At 48.6% G+C, this 23,311-nt stretch overlaps 1 protein-coding gene across 1 annotated transcript in view; it reads right to left on the bottom strand.

Annotated features, from left to right (window-relative positions):
• Positions 1-171: 171 nt before the first annotated feature.
• Positions 172-23,311, bottom strand: part of LOXL2 (lysyl oxidase like 2) — a 45,130-nt gene continuing 21,990 nt past the window's right edge. Inside the window, exons 4-14 of the mRNA XM_040538400.1 lie at positions 21,210-21,421; positions 15,850-16,072; positions 13,576-13,759; positions 10,934-11,085; positions 10,064-10,231; positions 7,796-7,961; positions 7,337-7,580; positions 4,310-4,425; positions 3,653-3,789; positions 2,823-2,934; positions 172-1,358 (exon numbers count right to left, since the gene is read on the bottom strand). Coding sequence (XP_040394334.1) covers positions 1,279-1,358; positions 2,823-2,934; positions 3,653-3,789; positions 4,310-4,425; positions 7,337-7,580; positions 7,796-7,961; positions 10,064-10,231; positions 10,934-11,085; positions 13,576-13,759; positions 15,850-16,072; positions 21,210-21,421 — 1,794 coding nt within the window. The 3' untranslated portion in view covers positions 172-1,278. The remainder of the gene's footprint in view (positions 1,359-2,822; positions 2,935-3,652; positions 3,790-4,309; positions 4,426-7,336; positions 7,581-7,795; positions 7,962-10,063; positions 10,232-10,933; positions 11,086-13,575; positions 13,760-15,849; positions 16,073-21,209; positions 21,422-23,311) is intronic.

The following is a 23,311-nucleotide window of genomic DNA, read 5'->3' as shown; positions in this document are numbered from 1 at the left end:
CCCCATGGACCAAAATGGTCAGTTACAATTATTCAGTTAATTTTAGCTGCTTGTAGAAGTCTTCTGTACAAACACAGAGGAATAAAAAAACTGCAGTACTAGGAATTGTGAACAAGGCCCTAAACTTTCCTGGAGTAGAAATACACAAATAGGATTTAGGAAGAAAAAACATTTTTTCTGGGTAAAATGTTTTTATTCAAGTAGCTGTGTCTGAAAAGCTGTAGCAACGTGTCCTCAAACAAACAGAGGAACACTCTTAGCACCATTATGAATTTACCAAGTGTAAAAATCCTTTTAAAGACAACTTACGCAGGCGGTCTGTGACAGCATAGGTCCAGATCCCCGATGATGAAAAGCCATGAAATTACCTCTGTAACGTACAGTGATGATAAAAATGCCTTAACTAAATTCATCTTTTGCAGAAGAGATGGAGTGAATATCCAGCTTAAAAGGTACTATTTAGGTGTACGTAGACTCGATGGGGTGAATAGCTTACTGTGTAATGGAAATTCACAATCCAGTGGACTCATCATCAGGAGATCTGCCAAGTCTTCGAGGTGTTTCAGTGGCGGTGTAGCTTCGTGGAGCTCTGATGCACTTGTAGAAAACAGTTCTGCATTAGCTGCTCCTTTTAAGAGATTGTGCTGGGAGTTGATTGTTGAACACAAGAGTTTCACTGCAGTATTAAATTATGCTTTAGACTGTTCTGCTCAGAAAAAAGCTGCTTCATTTTTTCTTTCTTTCCCGCATTTCCTTGCTAAAATGGAGTAAACACACAGCAGTACTGAGGATTAGCTGCGTTCAAGAGGCAGCGTCACAAACGGAGACGTTTGCATCAATGGTGCGTTCAAGCTTGAGTCAAAGAGCTTAAAAATACCAAGAAAACGAACGGTAAAGACAGATTTAGGTTGTTGGAACCCAAACAAAGGCAAACTGTGCTCGCCGCAGCCTGGACCTACGTCTATGAATAAAGGTGGCGCTGCAAAGTGGAGGGAGAAGTCTTGATGGAGTAGGTTGGGATGGTGAAGATAGGGAGCCCAGTAGAGTTCAAAAGCCTGCTCCTAACTACCTCAAGTCGTAGGGATTGGAATTACAAGAGACACACGGTAGTCCAAGCACCTAAATTGGGAAGGAAGGCATCTTTAGGAAATAATTTACCTTGCTAATTTAGAGTTTGATTGTTTGCTTGATTTTCTTTTTGTGTGTGCAGTGGTTAGGGAAATCACCGAAGCAGGAAGCCTCGCTTCTTTAAATAGTGGGGTGGGAGGCAATGCTGTTTTATCGGGTGGACACCTTGTTATTTGTGAGTCCGCTGAAGTGATCAAACTTCTGTTCCGTTTCGTCACTGAAGGAGCCACCTGGGGGGGTCACAGAAAGAACACGGGGTGAAGCAGGAGGTAACAAAGGAAGCTTGCAACCAGCACAAGGCAGAGAACACATTGGGGTTTTGTGTAATCCATGTAAGATGCTATAAAATTGAAGGGCTCAAAGCAGGTACTGGAAGAGGAGGGTTTTCATGGACTAATTAATTTAAGCATTAATTAAATATTGCCCTAATTGGAACAACCAGGAGTCCCCAGGAGTACTGGGTCTGATCTTTAACATATTTGGGAGACTAGACTACAAACCATCCTCAATTTTACTGCTAACCTTGGTTGTTTAACAACGTTACTTACATGATGACTAGCAGGACCTGTGGAATGGTCTCTTCCTTGAGGCTGATGGTAAGTGGGTTCTGTTTACTCTGTTCTTAAATAGGGCTGTGCCCTTACTTTTGCTAGCTGAGAGACAATAAAAGCCTAAACACATTTATTTTTAAGCAGAAATATTTTCAAGCTCAGCTGGAGAGCTCATATAACACTTAAGTGCCTGTTCATCCAACTGAAGTGGGTTTGGCTTTTCTGAACTAGGTCACAGGCTGTAGTATGACACACGAGATGAGTATTTTCTTCAGAAAAGCAACAAACTAATGAGGAAAAAAAATCAGGAAAAATATTCCTTCAAGAACTTGAGCCAGCTCTGGAAATTGTCTTTACCGTGGGCTTTACTTGGAAGTTGACAGGCAGTTGCTATTAATTTGCTTTCTGTGTTAAAAAGGGTTTGTCTTACCCTGCAACTTGATTCCCTTTTTAAACGGACCTGACAATTGACTGTTGAAGCAAAAACGAATTTAAGCTCGTTTGGCTTTGATATTTCCAAGGCTTAAAAATTCCAAAAGATATTTTATGCGCATTCAAAAAAAAATAATGCAGCTGTTCTCCCTCATACCAAAGTGACAGCAGAGCATTTTCGTTTCTGGCTCGAGTGCATGGCTCTCACTGCCCTGTTTCACACATCACCGTCCTTGTTTGCTTTTCAAGAAAAGAGAAGCTTTGGGGTCTTAAGAGGTCAGTCCCAGGCTGGTAAGAGTTCAGCTCGGGAAAGAATTTGTAGGTATTTGCTGGGGCCTACTCGAGCGCTCTAAACAACTTCTCGGATTGCACTCCCTCTGCCTGACAACCTCTAGGGGGGAGCAAGAAATGCTCCTTCCCCTGCAGAACAGGCGCAGCTGTAACATCTGCTATCGCTGTTCCACCAAGGCCGAGCAAGAGGGATTTCTCCTGGATCTTGGTCAGAAAGCTCTTTGACCCGTGTTGTGCTCGCTGCCCCAGTAATAAGTACAGACAGCACTAAGAAACAAACCATTCCCCTGCTCAGCTCAGCAGACCGTGACAGTGGTATCAGGGTCCAGCCTGGACTCAACAGCTCATCTTATCGAGCATGTAAGTAAGCACACCACAGTGGAAACACAAAGGGCTCACTGAGGAGTCAGCTCCTCTCACCTATGTGGCAGTTGTACATCCAGATGCGCTGCCCATCGTAGCGGCTCCGGCATTTCATCACGTTGTTCGAGTAATCCGATTCGGCAACTTCGTAGTTTGGGTTGATGACAACCTTGGGAGAGATGGAGAAACAGCATAAAGCTACCTGAAGAGGGACTCGAGGTAGAATCAACTTTTCATTACAGCATAATTTTTTTGTTCATTTGTTTTAGAAAAAAAGTAACTCACTTTTTCAAAGCAGACAAAGTGCTTGATTACACCAAGATCAAGCTCACACCTTCCCCCATGCACCAAAATATACCCTCAAACACCTTCTCTACATTTCACACAATAGCAGGGGAGACAAAAATAATTCCCTTCGCTCCTCTACAGTTTAAGTGACTGTTTTTAGAGCCCCCCACTTGCACAAAACAGACTGTAGGCAGCCGCAACTTCTCATGCAAACACCGCGATTTAATTCCCCAAGCGAAGCGAGCATTGCTTACAAACAGCTCAGAGGCTTGGTATGAGACAACGGTGGGATGCAACGCCGTGGTAGCACGTGGGTTGTGTAGGATATCAAGTATTAGCTGCACCTGGATTCATTAGGGCTTATCTCCAAGCTGTGGTTATCATCCCTGACTTTTTAATTGGGTTTAATATGGGATCTGATAACACTTTGCTGTTCTGTTAGCTAATTCTTTAGGTATTCTGGGAACACAATCACTATAACCAGTAGTTCATAGCATTGTAGATGTATAAACTAACCAGTTAGTTACATTCCTGGCATCCCCAATGGATAAGATAAAGGCACTGGCAGTGTCTCAAACCCTTTTTCTCCCCCCCCGTACCTGGAAGAGGTAGTCGCCCGGTGGGACATCAGTAATATCGATCCACTGGCAGTCGATGTCATGTCGGTACACGTCCCAGCATCCGACTGTGATCCCTTGTTCACCAAAATTGGCACATTCGTACTGTTTTTGCACATCTAAAGGAGGAGAGGAGTTAAAACCACGCAGCATTGGATTCACAGACCGTGTCAGAGGAAGGGCTGGTTGTTCTCCAGCTCCCATAGAGAGCAATAAGCTACGGGCGTGATATTTTGGATGAGACAACACAACATTACCTCGCTTAGAGTCCTGTACTGAAATACATGGGCTAGTTAAATGCCTGGGAGGAGTTGCCACCTTTCCTGTGTTATCACCCAGGGGCAAGTCTCGGAGTTTCATGCTTTATGGGAATCAGACCACGCACACTGAGGTTTCCAGAGCAGCTCAGAATAAAGACATAAGAAGCTGAGGTCTGGAAAACTCGACATACAGGGGGGGGTCTGCTGGGATTCTCTTAAACCTGTAGAGACCATTATTCCATACTAACACATCCTCAGGACTGGTTTCCAGGTCCTGTCAAGCCACGCTCTAGCCCTGCTCGGGAATTTCCTAGCATCTTTGAGTCCCGTAATCTGTATGGGGACAGCAGAAAGCACGAGGGGCAATGGCAAAACACACCTGCTTCACACTCCGTGTCTTCCAGACAGAAACTGGCCTTGTGTCCTTCAGCTACCTTGGTCCCGTTGAGGTTCAGGAGATCATAGTGGGTAAAAACCTCCATGCTGTGGTAGTGCCTGCAAGACACAGACGGGGAGAGCCATCGTTAGGGCAAGCAGACACCCCTTTAATTACCACCTCTGAAGGGCTGTGCGGTGCCCCCAGCAGCGACGGTCCCAGGGGCAGGACAGCGTGGATGGGAATAGCCCAGACTTTGTGCTGCTTCATCCCTCGGGCAGGAATTTCTCCTCCCACAGCAGCGTGGGAGGAAATAAATGACGATGCACAAAGTGCTGGGAACCAAAAGGTGCTACAGGAGGAGAGGGAGAGAGAAACCCCAGGCAGGAGACGTTCCCCTCGGCACGCTCCTACGTGGCACCGGCACTCGGGCTGCCTCCGTCCTGGCTCCCAGCCCGGGTATTTGTTTATACATCAAGTGCTAAAGCTGTGCCAGGGGAGAGCCTTGCCCCAGCCTTCGTGGGATCGCAGTGGTTTATAAGGTGGGAAAAATCAAAGCCAGCAGCACCAGGTTATCATTTCTAGTGCCCTATTTACCCCAAAAAGAACTATTCCACCTGTCCCTAACAGGCTGCAAACAGAGCAGGATGTACCAAGCTAGCAACCTGGCTATTTCTTTTTTTTTTCCTTTTTTTTTTTTTTCCTTTTTTATTTTTAAAAAGGAATCGGAATGTAAATTTATTGGCAGAAAACGAACAACAGATGGAACCGGCTTCTCCCTCCCAGCACTCGCTTCGCTCTGATCTAAACAAGGTGACAGCTGGCTTCGCACACGACGCATTTCATCATTTTAAACGGGGAAGTGTTGGTGTCAACTCAGCTGGGGCTGTGCCGCTATCGAACGCAGCAACGCTTAGGAGAGAGCACGGAAGCTGTGCTGTAAACCTGCAACCAGCAAAGCGAGACCACTGCAGGGTCTGGGTGGTGCTGACCTCAGGAACTTTGTCCTCTTCTATGCCAAACTGCTGCTTCAGCAAAAAATTCAACCTGTGCCTGAGTGCAGTCAATTCCTTGGGCCAGGAAGGAGGTGGGAAGTGCCCAAGTAGAGCTCCACGTGGCCAGGGCTGCGAGCACAAACGTGGTCACGCTGATGTAACATGCTGAATTTGATCCCAGCCTTGGAATCGGGGAAAAAAACCCACATGCAAGCACATTGTTGGGAACAGGAGTGCAGCCACGGGTGCTGAGAGCAGAGCTGGTCCCCAAATCCTGAGACACCAGAGCCCGTCTGCACAGCCTGACCTGGGAGTGAGGCAACTGCACAGACCCCAGTTCAAAAACTGATGCTTATGAGTTAAATAAATAATAAATAAAAAGCACAAGGCACAGCTCATCTCCTTTCCAGCTGTAAAAATAATCACAGCATAAAAACTTAGAGCCACAAGTATTGCAGCCCCACTCTGCACACGTTTTTACAGAAAAAAGGGGGCAAGGATGGAAAGGAAGAAATCTTTCCTCTAGAGACTGGCTTTCTTTTCACTTTCTACCACCTCCCCTGTAACCAAAACCAAACAAATAAATCATGACATGCCAGAAATTAATCACTTTTGAGCCCCTGCTAGGATCTTTCCCATTTTTGTTCTGCTTCCACATAGAAAGCCTACTGAACAGAAGCTCCCAGTGATGGAGTGAGGCAACAAGGAAAGAAGAGACATTCTGCAGTGGCTGAGCTGTTGACTTTGAAGCTGTCTAATTTGGCTGCCTCCTGGATAAGTTTGAGGTCTCAAGTCTGACTCAGTTTCTGAAATATGTCTGAATCATTCAGAGAGGTGTTTACATTCTGGTGTTTACAGGCTGGAAAGATTGAAGAGGGATTGAGTTCATCCCTCCTCCGTATAAACAGAATCCAGTTTTGAGTGCACAGATGGCTCTTGGCCTCTTCCTGATCCTTTCCCAGTCTCACCTCACTTGGGCAGTCTCTCCCCAAGAGCTCCAAGTGCCTCCTTTTTACCCAGCCTGCGACGTGCTCGAATCCCTGTGGCACCCACGAATTCCTCCAGCCCCTTCCCATCCAGAAGAGCAGGCAGACGCTGTTCTGGTCCAGGCTTCCTCCTCCCCTGCACCTCCCGTTTCCTATTTACCTCCGGTTCTGTGCCGCTGAGGTTTTAGCTCTGCTCGTGCCTCTGAATGCAGCCGTCACAAAACCAACCCGTCTGCAAGGTAAAAGCAGCCAACACCTGCCCCATACCACAACCTCACCTCGCTCCCACTGTTAGCAAAAGCTATTAAGAACTGTAAGAATTGGGAATTTATTGCTCTACGTGTTTTCAGAAGGCACAAGCCTTACCGCAGTGGCAGGATAAAAGCAGTGCACCGAGTTTCTTAGCTCTCTTTTATCCCAAATTAGCGAAAAATCAGCCTCGTAACAAGCCATCATTCCAGAACCAAAGCATCTGCACGGCTCGGTTCCAGCTCCCTTTCCTCTCCCTCGTTTTCTTTGGCTGAAACTGTCAGCGTCCCCCTGAAAAACAATGCACTTTGGGGGGTAAGTTTGCTGTTTACCAAAAAGTGCCAAAACCAAACAATCTCCCAGCTGTGCGCAATCTAAGCGGAGTCAAGACGCATAAATAAAATAAAGAGAAAATGCAGAGTTAGTGTGGTTTTGAGTCCCTTCCCAAGGAGATCAGATGGCTGCATCTTTCTGCATAGAGTGGGTACATCAGCACACGCTTTCTTTGCACAACACACGGCCCCGTGTACACGCTGCCCTTGCACACGCATCTCTCCCGATGAGAGCTCTGCATCTTGTTCATATATCATTTACACCTGTAACTCATGCTGTAATAAACTGGCTTCGCTGCTGTGAGATTATCACGGCTGCCCTAACACCCATCAGGGTTCTCCAGCCCCAAGCATCTCAGCCTCCCCCAGCAAAACCAGTCCGGCCCAGGCCCCGGCTGCGCTCTGCCTCCTTTCTGCAGGGGCAGCGGGAGCAGGGCACGAAGGAGGCCCCGTCCCCGCGGCACTCACCGGTGGCAGTCATGCCAGACCCAGGCGTGGCGGCCGTTCTTGGGCCTGAAGTCGGACTGCCCGTTGTTGTGGATCTGCGAGGAGAAGCGCAGCAGGCGCCGGTAGCCGGAGGTGACCGAGGTGTTGGCGGCCGAGCTGGCCAGGCAGTTCTCCTCCAGCGCGCACTGCAGCATGAACATCGGGCGGTCTTCCAGGTAGGCCGTCTGCTCCACCAGCTCGGCATTAAGCACCAGGTCAGGGGCGGCTAGAAGGAGGGGAAGGAAGATTTGAACTCATGGGCTAACCAAAAACACCCACAGGGGTCTGGTAGAGACAGGCCCAGCTCCTCGCACCGTGCTCAGCACCACCAGCATCCATCTGACACTTTTGGCACACCCAAGGCATGGCATAGGCCACCCATTCCTCCTGTATTCCCCAAGGCAAACGTGCTAAAATGAAATAAAGCCTTGAGTTACTCACTCTCTGAGCAGGACACGCCAGCACCAAAGCGACCACCTCCTCTGGGACAGGAGACGTCGGCTCCGTCGTGACGGCAGTGGGCCAGGGACATCTCCGTCCCCGAGCACTTGACCCCGCTCATGACCACGCTGTCAGCGCTGACGTCTCCATGCCAGTACCAGGTTTCCTTGGCAGAAAGACACAAAGAGGCATTTCGCACACCGTTGGGTCTTTTTGGGGACTGCTGGGGGAATATTCGTCCCTACCTAACTTGTGTTACGTAGGAGGGAGGGAGGCCACAGTGCTGCATTAGACTCTGATAAGGACCATTTGGTCTTCTTTTAAAGCTCTCTGTACCTGAAATATGCTTAGCCCTTGATTAAAAAATAAAGATTAAAATTAAAAGATGAGATGCTGAAACACAACAGTGTGAAACTGTCTTGCAGAGGTCTGCGTGCACAAACGTGTCACCCACCCTCCTTAACCCCTGGCCCACTCCACTCCCTTCTCACTTTAAATACTGGGGAAGAGACAAGGAAAGTTACCTGCTAAATTCTGCAGGGACAGAACGGACTGGGAGCAGAGAAGAGTAACGTGGGGAATGAGCCCCAGTTGAAGCAGAAGGCTTGGACTGGGATTAAAACCCAGCTCAGCCAGGTTCCGTGTACATCTGACCTGTGTAAGCACATCTCTGCCCTTGTTTCTGAGCCGTTTTAAATCTCTCCTTGTTTTCAGTCCAGTTGTAAACTCAGTTTTTCACCCTGTTGTGCCCATCCAGCTGATGAATTGATCCCTGGACCATTTTAGCTCATATAGGCTGTGCCTCTGGGAGGGATGCCCAGAAAATAAACCACACCTGCCTTGTGATGCCCAAGGAGGAGGGCAACAGGAAAAGCCAGGGTGTGTGGTGGCACAAGGAGGGGAGGCAGAATTAATGGCAGGAGATGCCAGGGGAAACACAGCCCTCGAGGGGCACTGGGACTAATGGGGTCTGGTAACCCAGGGGTCTGCATCTCCTGGCTCAGAGGGGGATTTGCAGACATTCAAACCCTGCCTGCTCCCCATCTTCATCACCCATGCTTACAGAAATTGTAGGAGCAAGAGACAATTATTCTGCCAAAGTTGGCCAGCGGGTGCAGAAGCTGCTGGGAGAAGAGACGGAGGGGAAGGAAGAAGACCAAAAATTCTGATCTCCGTGTGTGAACGTCAAAACCAGGAGCACGTTTCCAGGAGAAGAGAACCCATCTGCAGCATGGCTCCCATTGCAGCAGGCTGTTTGTTAACCCTGCTAGCAATGCTCTTTGCACACAGGGCCGCCCTGTTCCACACAGTGTGGCTTTATCCTCGCCGTGCTGGTGCAGTCGGGATGTGCATAAGGGCCTTTTCTGTTCTAAATACCAGCAGTCTCAGCTAAAGGAAAAAATGTCTTGTTTCTCGCTGGACTCTCAGAGCTATGTCAACAGAGCCAGGCAGCTGGAAAGGCCAGCAGCATTCAAGGGACGTGGCTGTCCTCAGCCCTGGTGCTCTGCTTGGCAGCTGTGCAAGCAGTCAGCTGGAGGAACCAGCTTGCACGGGGAGCTGTTTTTTTTTGGGGAGCCCCAAGACCCATTTTGTGCCCAGGAACTGCAATAAAGGCCCAGAAGTTAAATATTTCCCTACAAAAGCTGCTGTTATGCCCAGATCTGCCTGTCCCTCTTCCACCCTGTGATCCTGGAGGGATGAACACTTTATTCCTTCGTGGTTATCCCAAGCTCGTTAGTTGGTAGCTTTTATCTCTTTATTAAGTGCCATTCTTGGTTGTGTGCAAGCAGGGAGGGTTTAGGGCGTTTGTCATTAAAAGACAGGAACAGCTCAGAGCCAGCATGCAGCTCCAGAACGGACACGCTGCATGAAGTAACTCCAGGAGCAAAATCAAATTGTTTTCAAGCGATCTGACACCACGTTAAACTTGGCTTCAAGTTTCACCCAGCCAGAGGAGTTCAAGTCCCCAGTTTTACCGAGGGAGGGACAAGAAACCCCACAAAACCACCAGCCCAACCAGTGCTAACGGGGCCAGACTGGGAAATCTGAGCCCCGAGCAGCACAAAAACATGAGGTTTGCCAAGAGCAGCACTTTCTGCTCTGAATATCTCCCAAATGTCTGCTGTGCATTGACATTTAACCTTCGGGGTCTCTCCAGACAACACCTTGATGCCGAAATCTGCTTTTTTATAACCCCCCCTCATCCTCCACCAGCCCCTACCCACCTCAAGGATGCCACCGCGGCTGACGTGGGCGCAGGGGACCCACCTGGAAGGCATGGCTGGCGAAGCCCAAGCCCAGCTGCCGGCACACCACCATGGCCTCCACGGTGCCCCAGCTCTCGCTGCAGACGGTGCCCCACCGGAGCGTGCCGTTGCGCTCCGCCAGCACCTCCACCCGGCCCTCGTAAGGGTTGCGGCCGCCGCTCAGGCGCAGCTGCAGGGCACAAAAATCACACGTCAGGAAACATCAGAGCGAATGGGGAAGAGGCAGCAGTTGGCCAAGCAATGTTCAGGGCGATTTAGAGGCTAGAAATTTCAGTTCTGCTCCTTGCAGAGCAGTCGGTGCAGTTTGGTTCTTCGTCTCCCACCATGGGCAGCCAAGCCCAGCATCTGAAATCAGCCTGTGCCAGATGCAAGAGAGCAACACACTCCTCCCGAAAGCCTCCCTCCTCCATGCTCTACATTAGAGGCTGTTTATGGCCTTTGGCAAGAGCATTTGCTCATAGAAACCCGTGTCTGGTTCATCCAGTTGGAGATTTTAAGCTCCACGTGGCAAACGGGACAGCAGCGCCTAGGCCTGGGTGCCACCGTGGGGAGAACCGATTGGGGTCCTATCACAGCAGGGATGTGCAGCAGCTCTGCAGGGCCACCAAAACTGTTCAGATCACAGCCAAAGTGGCACTTCAGCCCTCTATAACCTCGCTGAGCCTCGAGGAGCTCAAAGTTCAGGACAAAAGGAAGCGCCATCCTTAAATGCTCTCCCACCTAATGCAAGGCAGATGTTAAAAATCTGAATTTTTAGGCAGGACTTGGTGAAACGATTCCTACCGGGACACCCCAAAATGTGTTGCAAAGAGGGCAGACAGTGCTCTGGGATGAAAACACCTTGACACGTCACTTGCATTTGGCTTCTCACCTGATTCTGGAAACCCATCGCAGGAACGTTGCACCTCACAGCAGCATCCTCTTCGTGGTTGCAGCCCTGTGACTCCATGTTGAACTTGCAGTCCGTGATGGATTTCTCAAAGCCCGTGCAGTCGATTTCATTTAGATGAATTGGACCCATGCCTTTGGGAGGGGAGAGAAAGAAAAAGTCTTATCTTCTGCCCGTGCTACTGTGAAGAAATATCCAATAACGCTTTATTAATACTTTGCAGACGTCGCGTTGGACTCTAGCACTCAAAACACAATCCTGAAATAACTCCAGCTATTTCTTATAAAAAAATAAAACAAAAAGCTGCAAGATTATTATTATTATTAATTTTACCATTAAATTCTTTCCAGTAGTCTCTGGGAGTCAAGCGCTGCGGCAAAGGCCAAGTTTCCGCTGTTACATAATTTACAAACTTCAGCTGGAGGAATTCACAAATTTTGACCTTTTGGCTGAATCCATATGACAGGAATCTGGTCTCAGTCAAGGCCTGACATTTAAATGCAAACAGCTACATGTTCACTGGGACAGCAGAACGGAACAACACAGGGATGTGCAAGAACTCAGTGAAATGCTTTGGGGCAGGTGCGTGTTACAGACTCCAACACCACTGATAAAAACAAAGCAGCAAGAGAGCAAACATCTTTTGTCACTGCACAGAATGGTCCCAAGGAACTGGGAGAAGAATTGAGAAATTTGGTTCCTTCCCTGGACAACACACAACTACCATTTCCACCAGAGACCCAGCAAGAGGAGAGACCTGCATAAGAGAAGGCAATAATCCCGTAAAGCTCCCACGTCCTGTTTCCAAACTGAGCTCAAAACTGTTTAGAAAGAAGATTTTGGGGAAAGAATCCAAGATTTCAGCAGAATTTCTTCATCACTGAAGAACAACCAGAGGCTCTCTTGGAGCCCGTGTAACCCATGCATCACTGCTGCTGGGCTCACACCACACAGCTTGGTCAGGAGATCCCTGCAAGTAGCAGATGGAGAACCTCTGGTCTCCAGAAGTTTGCAGGAAGATTTTGGAGATGGAGGCTGAGAAAAAAAATTATTCTGAATTTTGAGCCATTTTTTGCTCACCTCTCTGGAAAGGAAAATGTTACCCAACTTCAAGCCTGATCCTTTATACCTCAAAGCAAAGGGCTGACTCTGGAAGGCAGGAAAAGGTGATGGGTTTGTTAATGGTAGGGGGTCTTTTTGCTCAAAACCCTTTTTCTGCTGCCATCTGGAGGCTTTCTAACTCCCTGTGACAGCCAGCACACCTGTGACTTAGATTCTCTTTGTGGCTGCCTCTGGAAATGGTGACATGACCCTGCAGCCCTGAGCACTGAAACGCAGCCAAATTTCATTGCTGTATGGGTGATAAAATTTGTATTTCCTCCCGTGCCATTCCCTTTAGCAGAAGAACAGGATTAGGGCTGTATGTCCAACATACACATTCACCTGCTGCTTGGGAGTTTATCTTATATTCTCCCTCCAAGGACACTGTAGGGGACACAACATGTTCAGGAGATTCAGACTCAGCTTCTTCCTTTCAACAGACTTGAGTCTGAATAGGGGTAAGTTTTTTATTCTGGGTCTCATTTATCTACAAAAGGGGGAAATTAATCATTCTCTCCATATCCTGAAATCTTTGTGGGAGACACTTGTCTTCCACAGGTCCCTTTGGCTTAACTGGGATTCCTAAACACTGACTGCACATCACCTGTGTCTCTAGGAAGTGAGCAGTGTTTTACCTTGTGAAACTACATCTCCAACACAGCAATGACAAGAATGGTCATTCCAATTTGTATTTGAAAACACAAATTCACCAAGATAGAGATGTAACAAAGCAAAGCCTAAACACATAAATGAACAAAGAGTTCAACAACCGAGTTGTTGAACCGAGTGCTCGGCGTCCCAGAGAACAGCTCCGGGAGTGTGCACTGATTGATTGCCAGCGTTTAACATTAAAAAAAAAGGAAAATGTGTGGAAATCACAGGCATTGCTAGGAGCTTCCAGACTGCAGAAATGCCACCCGTTCATTTAGTCTCACGATACAGGGTTTGGTTTGGTGTCATTTTCTTCAGGGTTAACACTATGGGGAAGTGAATCAGAAAGTGGTTTGCGAGGGCAAATGTTAGGCTCTGAGTTGCCGTTTACCAGGCTTTGGAATTTAAACCAGCTCCCAAATACAGGAAATCCAAACCCAAAGCTGGCTCTGAACTGTACAAATAGCCCTTCTATTTATAACAGGCTAAATTAATATTCTGGGCTTAAATTGGAGAGCTTTTGAAGTCTAGACCCAGGGCCCATTTTTGCCAGGAACCTTCTAGTAATGCCTTACACCACGTGCATCTAGAGAACTTGCAAAGAGAATTGGAAAGCAACCGGTGTGATAACAAAGAAGTAATTACTGGAGCAGCTGCTGGAGGGAAAGGTTAAACTCATCATCGCTAGATGCCTTTCAAGGAATCCTAAATATCCCTCTAAGGCACAGCCTCAAGGGACTTACTAAGAGCAGCGAAAAAATTCTTGGTCCCCAAGGCAAACATGCCAGTAAAAACACACGCTGCCCTGGGCCGTGAAAGGGATCTCAGAGGTGGATAAGAGGAATGGTCACTGGAGCTCCCTTTGCCCTTACCTTGCCCCAGCCTCGCGCCCGTTATCGCTTCCTTGGCGCTCCCGAAGCCCAGCTCGCGGCACACCACGCTGGCCGACACCAGGTTCCAGTTATCGTCGCAAACCGTCCCCCACTCCCCGTTTTTCAGCACCTCCACTCGTCCTTCGCCGGTGTTGGCTCCCCCTTTCAGCCGCACCAGCGGCTGCTGCAAGACACAGACAGAAGCAGGGTCACTACTGCCCGCGAGCAGAGCATCCTTCCTTTATGGCTCTGATTTACTGTAGGGTGCGCGCCCAAAACGTACCGCCCTGAGGCACCTAAAAACCCCCATCACATAGTATACAAGGCTAGAAGTGCTGGATGAAAGGAGATCTTTGTTTAGTAAGACTTAGGGTATGCAGAGACATGTTTTTTACGCCCCTATATGTGAAATATATAGAGACATCTTAGTTCTCTGCCGTTTTAGTGCCTGGATCGAGGAGCCTGTTTCACAGAGCAGTTCTGCAGCAGAGGGATGTCACAGCTGGATGTGCAGCAGCCCAAATCCCAGTATGAACATCAGTTTTTCTAAGATCAATAAGTATTTTAAAGCATACACAGTGTTGTCTAAGAGTACACCATGCTTGCCATCCCTGACAGCTATGGAAATCTTCCCTATCAAAATATTACAGATTAGGGAACTATTAGGAACAGAATAAACACATCCCCTTTTATGACTGCCCTTGAATCAAGCCATACCTGAACACTAATCCAAGCTGGTTAGGTGTTTTATCTTTACACTACACTTTAAACCTTACGAAACTCTTTGGGGCCAACAGGTGATTTGCACCAGACTCCGAAACCCCTCCAAAGACACGCAGCGCAGAGGTGCTCCACGTGGTGCTGTGCCCACTTGCGCCTGTGCTCAGCTGCTGGATGGGTTCAGCTGCTGGGCAGGTCTCCGGACGAGGCTCCTGGGTTAACCGAGGAGCCCAACAAGGAGCCCCAGCCACTAAAACCTGCCGGCTGCAGCTCCGACGGGTGGAATAAGTGATCTGATAGATGGCGGTCTGACACATGCAGCTGAGAGGCAGGTTCAGCTCCATTAATTCCTGTTCTTCTATCGATGCCCAATTATGCACGGCTTACAGTTCTCCCAGTATCACACAGAGCAGCCCACCAGCACCCAAAAGATGCATTGTTGGGGTGGGAGCTATGCCCTAGGTATGGGACCACCAGGTGAAGTGTGCAGAGCCCGGGAGCAAGAGGATTGTGACTTTTAGAGCTGGAAGCATACACATCTCCAGGCTCAGAGACTCTCCAAGTCACACGAAGGGTATCCAAAGCCTACAAATAGGAATTAACAGGGCAGCGCATGTGGCTTAGAAGATTGATGATGATTTACAAATCCTTTCACCTCTGAGGCCTAAATCCTGCAAGGTCTTGTGCACAGACCTGTCTGGACTCCAGGTGAGCCAACCATGGACACGACAGCACTACTCCCATTGTTTAGAGCTTCTACTACAGCAATATGGGATGGGATCATTTGGGGTCTGCTGAAGTGCCATGAAAAAGCCCACTGCTGTAGTCACAGAGATATAGGGCTGGGGAGTGCAGGCTACAGTCAACGGCTAGGGGAAAAATCCACAACACCTAACGCACCCTGCGAGAGAACTCAAACCCAGTGTTAAAAGCCTCCAGACCCTGCAATCGCCCCCGTATCCTAAGGCTGCACATACCTTAAAGATGGCAAATTAAATTACATTCCCCTAGCATCAGCCTAAAACACGTTTGCTGCACGTTAAGCCCATCCTTTCACATTTGGCCGCCCCGCTGATGCTGAGAGCAGCCGACTCCAGGCACGTTTCATAGCAGCCTTTTGCATATCTGAGGACCTTTGTGCTACGCTCAGCCCGCTCTTTCCTAGACTAAACAAACACAGCTCTCCCAACCTTTCCTGCGGGCCGTGTTTTCCCTGCCTCTCAGGGCACTTCTTTGCAGAGGACCCAGGGGCGGCGGAAATACCAGCTTATTTCCATCGCATCTCTACGGGAGAGAGAACCCGGCAGGATTTAAGTGACTGCGAAACAGCAAAGCCCAGCAGCAACCGGGCACGGATTCAACTGGCTTGCACAGAACAGCTCGAACAGGAACGTGAGGGCTGTATTTTCTTACTACTTGCTCGCAGCCTTGCCAGCTGCAGCGGTGAGCAAGGCTCCCACCCTTCCAAGCCTGGTACCATGTCCTCGTAAGTGTGACTAATTAAGCTCTGCTGGCTTCTTCCACTCACCAGGTTGCACCTCGCCCCCTGCTCACCTCCTGCCTGAAGGCTTTTCGGAAGCCACTGTGGCTGCTGGGGGCAAAGGCACGTCCCGGGACACAGCTGACCACTGCCGGCATCCCGTTCTCGCACGTCGCGTTCTTCTCCGCGTCCACGTTGAGGTGGTTGCCCAGCTTGCAGCTGGAGATGTGAGCCTCGTTCCCGCTGCAGTCCATCGAGTAAGCCCAGTAATGCTGCTTCCTTCTGCTGGCAAACATCCTTGCAGGAATAAAGAGGAAAATGAGAGTTAGGAACCCATAAGAGCTGCACCGATGTCGCTGCGTTTGGGGAAAGAACACCTTGGGATTAAATGAAGACGGAGCGGCATTATTTGAAGGCTGACCCATTCACACTCACAATGCCTCTCTGTTCAGGTGCTTAGGAATAAATTTAAGCTATGAAATTAATAGCTTAAATTAGTATTAAATTAATGTAAGTGTCTATTTAAGCTAAAGAGCAGAGTGTGAATCAACAGTGTGGCTGGAGCAAAAACTGTGCACTTAAGAAGAGACACTTAATAGAGATCCCACACTGCAGAGGTCAGAGAGCAGAGCCAAGGCAGTTAACTAAAAAGGCCAAATATACCCCAAAAAGACCTCTCCTGTAACCAAGCTGCTCTCTTTGCTTGCCATCACCTATCAGCTGCGAGGAGATGGCAGAGAGCTACGGCCCTCCAGCTTCTCCCAGCTGCAGCGTTAACAACTGCAAGCCTGAAAGCAATTTCCGAGAGCAGAAGCAATTCCCTCGATGACATGTTCACGGCAGAGGAGATTGGCAGCAGCTTCTGCTTCTTGCTCCCAAACCGTAGTGCTTGCTTGGAGCTGCTCCAGAGGCTCCTAAGGGAGAAGGGGCACGTGTGATAAACGGGGAGAGAAAGTAATCCAGCTTCCTCCTGGCTGCATTGCGACAGCAATTGGACAGCACCAATTCTGATCAACCACAGCACCTCCTTGCAGGACACAGCACCTGAACAGGAGCTGGTGGAGGAACAAAGGAGCCTTTATAGGGTGTTGGTTTGAAATTAAACTGGGCAGGTCGCGACTGCAAGGTTTTTCCCAGGTGCTACCCTTCGGTGGTCCAGTGTGGGTTGGTTTATTCTGTCCTGGATGCTGGTGAGGATCTTCTTCCCTTCCGCTCACTAAGCTTTGCTGACAAGCTCGTCCAGGCTCATATGGCTCACAGCCACCAGCTAATCCTTTCTGGAACCAGATTTCTCCAGGTTGATGCTAGGGCCAAATCCAGCTGAGATGGAGATGCAAATGCATCGCATGATGGGGAGTAAATGCTCTGCTGGAAAGGGCTGAGGATGGAGCAGCACAGGCAACCTGCCTGTCTTGGGGCTAAAACACCATCAGACCAGGGTTGTGAGGGGCCCTGAATCAACAGAAAATGAATGGGAATGGGAAGAGGAAAAAATTAAAAAACAAAAACAAAAAACATAAGAACAAAGGGGATGTGGGCAAAAAGAAAGTGCCAGACACTTCACAGCTAGAATATCTCAATCAATTTTGGACCAGGCCTTGAAGACTTTTCTTACATTTAATTAAGCTGCGTTACAGCTTAATTACATGTTACACCCTGGGAAGCATCTGAAATCCTTGTCGAGTGACTTTACTCCATACCCCCCTAGCACGAGCCAGCTCTGCTTCATTCATCATCCTTCCATTCTGTGCTCCCATTCGGGAAGTGAGAACCTGAAGGAGTGTTTACACCGAAAGCCCGACACACACATGTGCAGAGAGCTCCATGAACTCCAGAGCAGACGCAGCAGAAACCCAGCCTGTCTTAGGGAAGTAATTACGGGGATGCCTTATAATAGCAAACAATGACCTCAGCCTGGAAACTCGATGAGGCATTAACATCTGGTTGATATTAACAAGCCCTTGGTAAGCTGGGGAGAAATAGCCAGAGAAAGCCCCACCTCATTTCCCCAGACCAAATATATATATATATATATATATATATATATATATATATATATATATATATAAAAATAAATATATATATTAAAAAGTGGAATAGAGGTGATGTCTACAGACAGAAGCTCGGGGCATTCCTTTTATTTAGCACAGAGAGGGTGCAGCCCACCTCTCCCTGGCCTTGCTGTAAGCCAAGGCAATGCAGCTTGGATCAGGGTAAGTGAACGGTCATGCTGTGAGTTCAGCCAACTCTGGTCAAGCTGGAACCCAAAGGATTTCTACTGGTCAGGAGAGATTGGTCTTCATCACATAAGCTTTAAAAAAAGGCATAGGTTAAGCCCAAGGGCTGCAGGAAGTGTCTCGGGGTGTAGCTAAAGCAACCCTGCTTTGTGAGAGCGTGTTTGAGAGGCCTCGAGGAGAGTAGAAAGTGCTGGGAAAATTCACACACGTGCTGGGAAAATTCACCCCTGGTGCACTGAATGCAAAGCAAACCGTCCTGGAGGTGCTGAGCTCCTCCATCCTCTCCTTGGCAAGTCACAGAGCTGTAAGAAGGCATCAGGTCCATCTCTCTGCATCTTGGGTCATAAGCTCTTGCTGTCCCCATCAACAAAACACATTTAATCCTCCTCCCTCAGCCCCAGCAAGGCTTGGAGGAGGAGTTAAACAGCACTTACATAAAACCACTTTGAAGCACGAACAAGAACATGGAAACAACGCCGAGATTTGTTTCATTTCCTACCATAAATCGCGCTGTCAGCTGCAGAGCCTAAGTTACGTTCAGGAATAAAACCCTGGCACGGGGACAGCAATGAACTAAGTTGTTTTCTTTCAAGCAAGATCCATCTGCAAATCATTTCACCTCCCACCACTGTGCAGAAGAGCCCAGGACCCGTTAGCTCAGCCTGCAAAGCTGCACTTTGTGGGCAGCGGGACCGGCGCGGATGCTGCCCCAACCCCAGTGGGAAAGGATCCTGGGAGAAGGGTATTTACAGACGAGGGAGAGCAGAGCCCGAGAAATGAGGAAAAACATTTCTGAGGCTTTGCACTCGCGTGGAGAGAGAGTTTAGTTGGAGCGACCAGGAGATGAACTCCTCTCTCCCCCAAAAAAACAGGATGTGACCAAAAAGCGTGGGGGGCAGCACACAGAGCAGATCTCAACAGCTTTCACTCCGGTATCTCAATTAAGAGGCAAGGGCCTCTTAATTGAAATCCTCAGCCCAGACCTGGGAGGTTTCCCTTACCAGTGATGCTGGCTGTACTGATGCATCTGTCTGCTCAGAGAGCCAGCAGATGCGTGCTGCCCTGCTAACATGTGGTTCAGGTCTCTGGTAACACAAAGCATAAAGGGCAAATGCCCCAGGAAAGAAAACAGCTTTTAAACTACGCTAACCAAACAAAACTGCCTTTCTGACAAAGTTTTACAAGTCTTTCTCTAATGAAACGACATGCCATCTTCTTCTAACCCGGCATAATATTCATCATATTTTCCAAAACATCGTCCCATGGGTGTAGGAGCAAGCAAGCCATCGCTGTGTGCTGAGCACGAGCAGAGGTGAGGGAGGAACTAGGGCACTACTTAAAAAAATTTGTCTGGTTCGGTAGCAGAGGTGCACATGCCTGGTATTTGTAAGCACTGCATATTCATAACTCCAGTGAATGGGATTTTCAACATTGCTGAACAACCATGCCCCAATTTTTCCATCTTTACATGCGCTGTTGCAAGAGGCAGAACAATTACCAGGCGCCCTTTTATTTAAGGCAGATGGCTCCAGCTGCTAAGGTTAATGCTTTTCTTGGAAATGCCACAAGCGAGGAGCAAGGAAAAATCTGCTTTGTCTTACTAGAAGTGTTCTGCCCTCCTGCTCTGATGCAGGGGGTGGGAATCTCAGGGCTGAGTTTGGGGGAGAGACGTTGCACTGATGAGAGGAAATGTTCCTTTAATGGGAGCAAAACACGAAACTGCCTGGTAGCAATTATTAAGTCACTGCTTGTCTCCCTGGGAAGCCCGAAAAGAGTTCCACTTGGGTTATTTATTTTAAAATCTTTGTGCTGCTGTGCAGCTTTATGCTCTTCCAGCCAAAGGACCTCTTCAATTGATCACGCTCTTACTAATGAGAGAAATGAAACCTGGCCAGTCGGCCCCAGAGGGAGCCTTCAGAAACAGCAACTGCACAGGCCGAAAGGAGCAGGCAGGAAAACCACAGCTCCTGCTGGAGAAATCAGTTCTTCCCCCCACCGACTGAGGCTTTCCCACTCCACAGGTCACACACTATAGGAAAGAAGTGAGACAGGATTTAGCTTAAACTGTTTTACATCTGCCTCAGGGTGTTATTTCAAGGGAATGGCGTAGGAAGAACCATGTCTGTGATGAAGGCTGGTGACAAAAAGCAACGACAACAAAAAAAGACCAGAGCTCCCAGCTTTCAAGAAAGGAGGAATGCAGCCTGATCAGCCTCTCAGAGACACAAAGTTCTCCCTAGGGATCACCGTTTTCTTCCCTCTTTTTAACGCAATCTACAAACAGAGGAACTAAAAACAGCTCTGCCACCACAACTGCATCCTCCTACCAGCACCACCGCAGCTGCAGAGGCAGAAAGAAGCAAGGCAGGGAGCAGCAGCAGGATGCACGACCCATGTTTGCAGCTCGGAGCAGGCTGTGATGCACAGAGCAAGGCGCGCAGCTGGAAGCGGCTGGCAGCTCTTCCAACCCTGAGCCACTGCCGGTGCCAAAAAGAGCTGAACCGGGGCTAACAGCAGCGAGAGATTTACTGGGAAATGTTCCCCAGGGCAGGCGGCTTCTCTGCGGGGGATTTGGCAGCCGGACACCCGTGAGCCATAGATGGTGAGCCTCTGAGAGAGCCGAACGTGAAAGCAGCTGGTTGACACGGGTTGACACATCAGAGGTGTGAGACCAGGACTTGCATGCAGAAGCAGGAAGGAGGAATGTGGGCAATAAAGCACAACAAGGTCCTGTTTTATTTTGGGGTGGCTAAGTGCTTAGGTGTGCTTGCAGCTAATAGGTTTACTCCCAGTGAAGTATCATCAGTTTGCTTGGGTCCACCCATTCCCTGCACACAACACAGGACCTAAACCCATCGCTAGTGAAGGAAATGACCATCCCATAGCCAGAAACAACAAAAAAAGATTTCTTGGGCTGACTGTCCACGTCTCCTACTACAGGACCTATCAAACACTAAAACTGATACAGCCCTAGGTCTCCAGCCAGCACGGTGAGGATCAAACCATTCCCCTGGCCGCACAAGGAAATGCTTGACATTTCAAATATTTGCACAGAAGGAAAACCTGATCTGAAGGAATGAAGCAGTTGGAGGTTTTTCCTCCCTCGAGGTCTCCAGCGTCATTGGACAATTTGCATTTTTGAACAAGGCCCCAAGTGTTCACAGAAACACGCGACTCACACAACGTTCTGCTCTTACTTGTAGACCTTGGTGTTGTATTTCCTCTCGCTCGGAAATCCAAACATGCCACAGACGACTCGGGAGTTTTTCATGGTCCAGTGCTTGTCACAGATCTGCTTCCAGGTCCCCTCGTCCTTCACCTCCACGTAACCCTCCGTGACGGGCACCCGCTTGCGGTAGGTGGCGAGGATGGCACGGATCCTTATGTCTTCCACCTGGATGTTCATGTTCTGTGAACATAAAAAAACACATGAATGATGCAAGGAAACCTGTTGTGTGGCTTCCAGGTGGGGAACAGAAATCGTATCTGCTCAGGGGAATCACAACTGGACAGAGGGAGGCAGAAAAGAAGAGATATTAGGAAAAGTCACACCAGGGATGCAACAAACCTTGCGCAAGTCCTTCCTCTGCCCTGTGAAAGAGGATGCTTTTTCTCGTGTTAAATAAAAAAAAAAAGAATGATTATGTTAAAAAAAAATCTCCTTTGTTACTTGAATTAATTGAAAGTGCTCATTTCAGAAGCATGGTGACCATAATTAGGTCTCAGCTACTATGGGAATGAACTGAGCACAGCTTTGGTAGGGCCAATTTACCAGCAGGGAGCCCTGGCGAGGAACCAAAATGGGGGGGGCTCTCTCTGGGCACCCCTTCCCCACCTGGCCCGGCACTGTGGGAGCCAGGACCCCAATCTGCTGGCACGGGCACCCCCAGTGTCCATGGGCTGGATTCGTCCCCCAGCTGAAGCAGATGGCTCGGAGGTTGCACGGATTTCACATTTGGAGCCTACGTGAGAAGGCTGCGCAAACAAACCTCGCAGGGACCAAAAGCAAAAGCCGACTGGAAAATATCTGCTGTGGCAAGCAATTACAAAAGAGCTACTGAAAATTTTATAACTTGCTTCCAGGAGAGGTTTTTTTTTTTTTTTTTTTCTTCTTCTCAAAAATGTACAAAACCACGTGGTTGTGCTAGCGGTTACATCAGAGCTGAGGAATCCTTCCCTCCCCTCGTTCAAATTCAATCACTTGGAAAAGAAAAGTGCCCAGAGCTTTAAAGAGATGCCGGCTTCTCCAGGACACCGACCAGTGGCACACACAGAGGTATTCGAGTCAGGGATATCACAGCAGGACTTGCAGAGTCCTGCGAGTTACACGTGGCACATCCCCCTCCAGATACTGCCCCAGCACTGATGGAAATCCCAGGGCACACGGAAACCAAGGGCAGGGAAAATCTGCTCCTCGTTCACAGCCCTGCCGCTGCTCTGCCTGCGCAACCCCGGGCAGTTCACCTCAGGCTTTTATTTTTTAATTATTATTATCATAATCTACATTTAACACCTGATTTTACAGCAAACTGGGTGACTGATTCCTCTGTTCACCTTCAGCTGGAGCATCCACGAGACACCCCCAGTGACCCTGGCCAGCAGGACCTTGAGTTTTACCCAGGAAAATCAATGCAATGGGGTTGACAGCTTGGGCTTGGATCTTAAAAGCACCTATAGCCCTTAGGGAAAAAAAAATAAAACCAGAAAAAAACACAAAACCACAACAAACCAACAAAAAAACCCCACAACAATATCCAAGTTTGTTACATCTGAGACTTTAAGGTGTTCAGACAAAGGGCCTGACGCAAGAGCAAACTCACACTTCTCCTGTGCAATCTGGAAAGTCCATTTCCATTTGCAATACAAAGAGTTTTTCTCCTGTAATACCGCACAGCTTCTGACTACGTGCTGTCAGGGAAGTAGCAGAGCCTCTGTGCATTGAAGGCCTCCCCAGGCTGGTTTCCAAACCTGCAACTCACTTTTCCCCTGGTGCAGATTATAAAATGTTTCCAGCCCTTCGGTGGATGGGGAAAGCGTGTTTACCTGCAGCTGGAGGCCAGCGCTGCCTGAGAGAGCACCTTGTTTCCCTGCTCCCTCCATCACGCCCTGCTCTCTTCACCAGGAAACAAGCAGCAAGAAAAGCCTTAAATCCACTTGGAAATAGCTCTGACAGCTGAAGATCTAAAAATGCTTGTAATAAAAAGCCTATGGAGAGGATTAACCCAAAAGACAGAATGCCAAAGCTTAAAATTGCACTCAACGAGCACACGAAAGAGATAGTAACGACGGAGGAAATTTG

This window comes from Cygnus olor, chromosome 27 (assembly GCF_009769625.2).
Source record: "Cygnus olor isolate bCygOlo1 chromosome 27, bCygOlo1.pri.v2, whole genome shotgun sequence".
NCBI classification, from domain to species: domain Eukaryota; kingdom Metazoa; phylum Chordata; class Aves; order Anseriformes; family Anatidae; genus Cygnus; species Cygnus olor.
The sequence above is the reverse complement of the archived record's forward strand: the minus strand, read 5'-3'. Positions and strand labels throughout refer to the sequence as shown.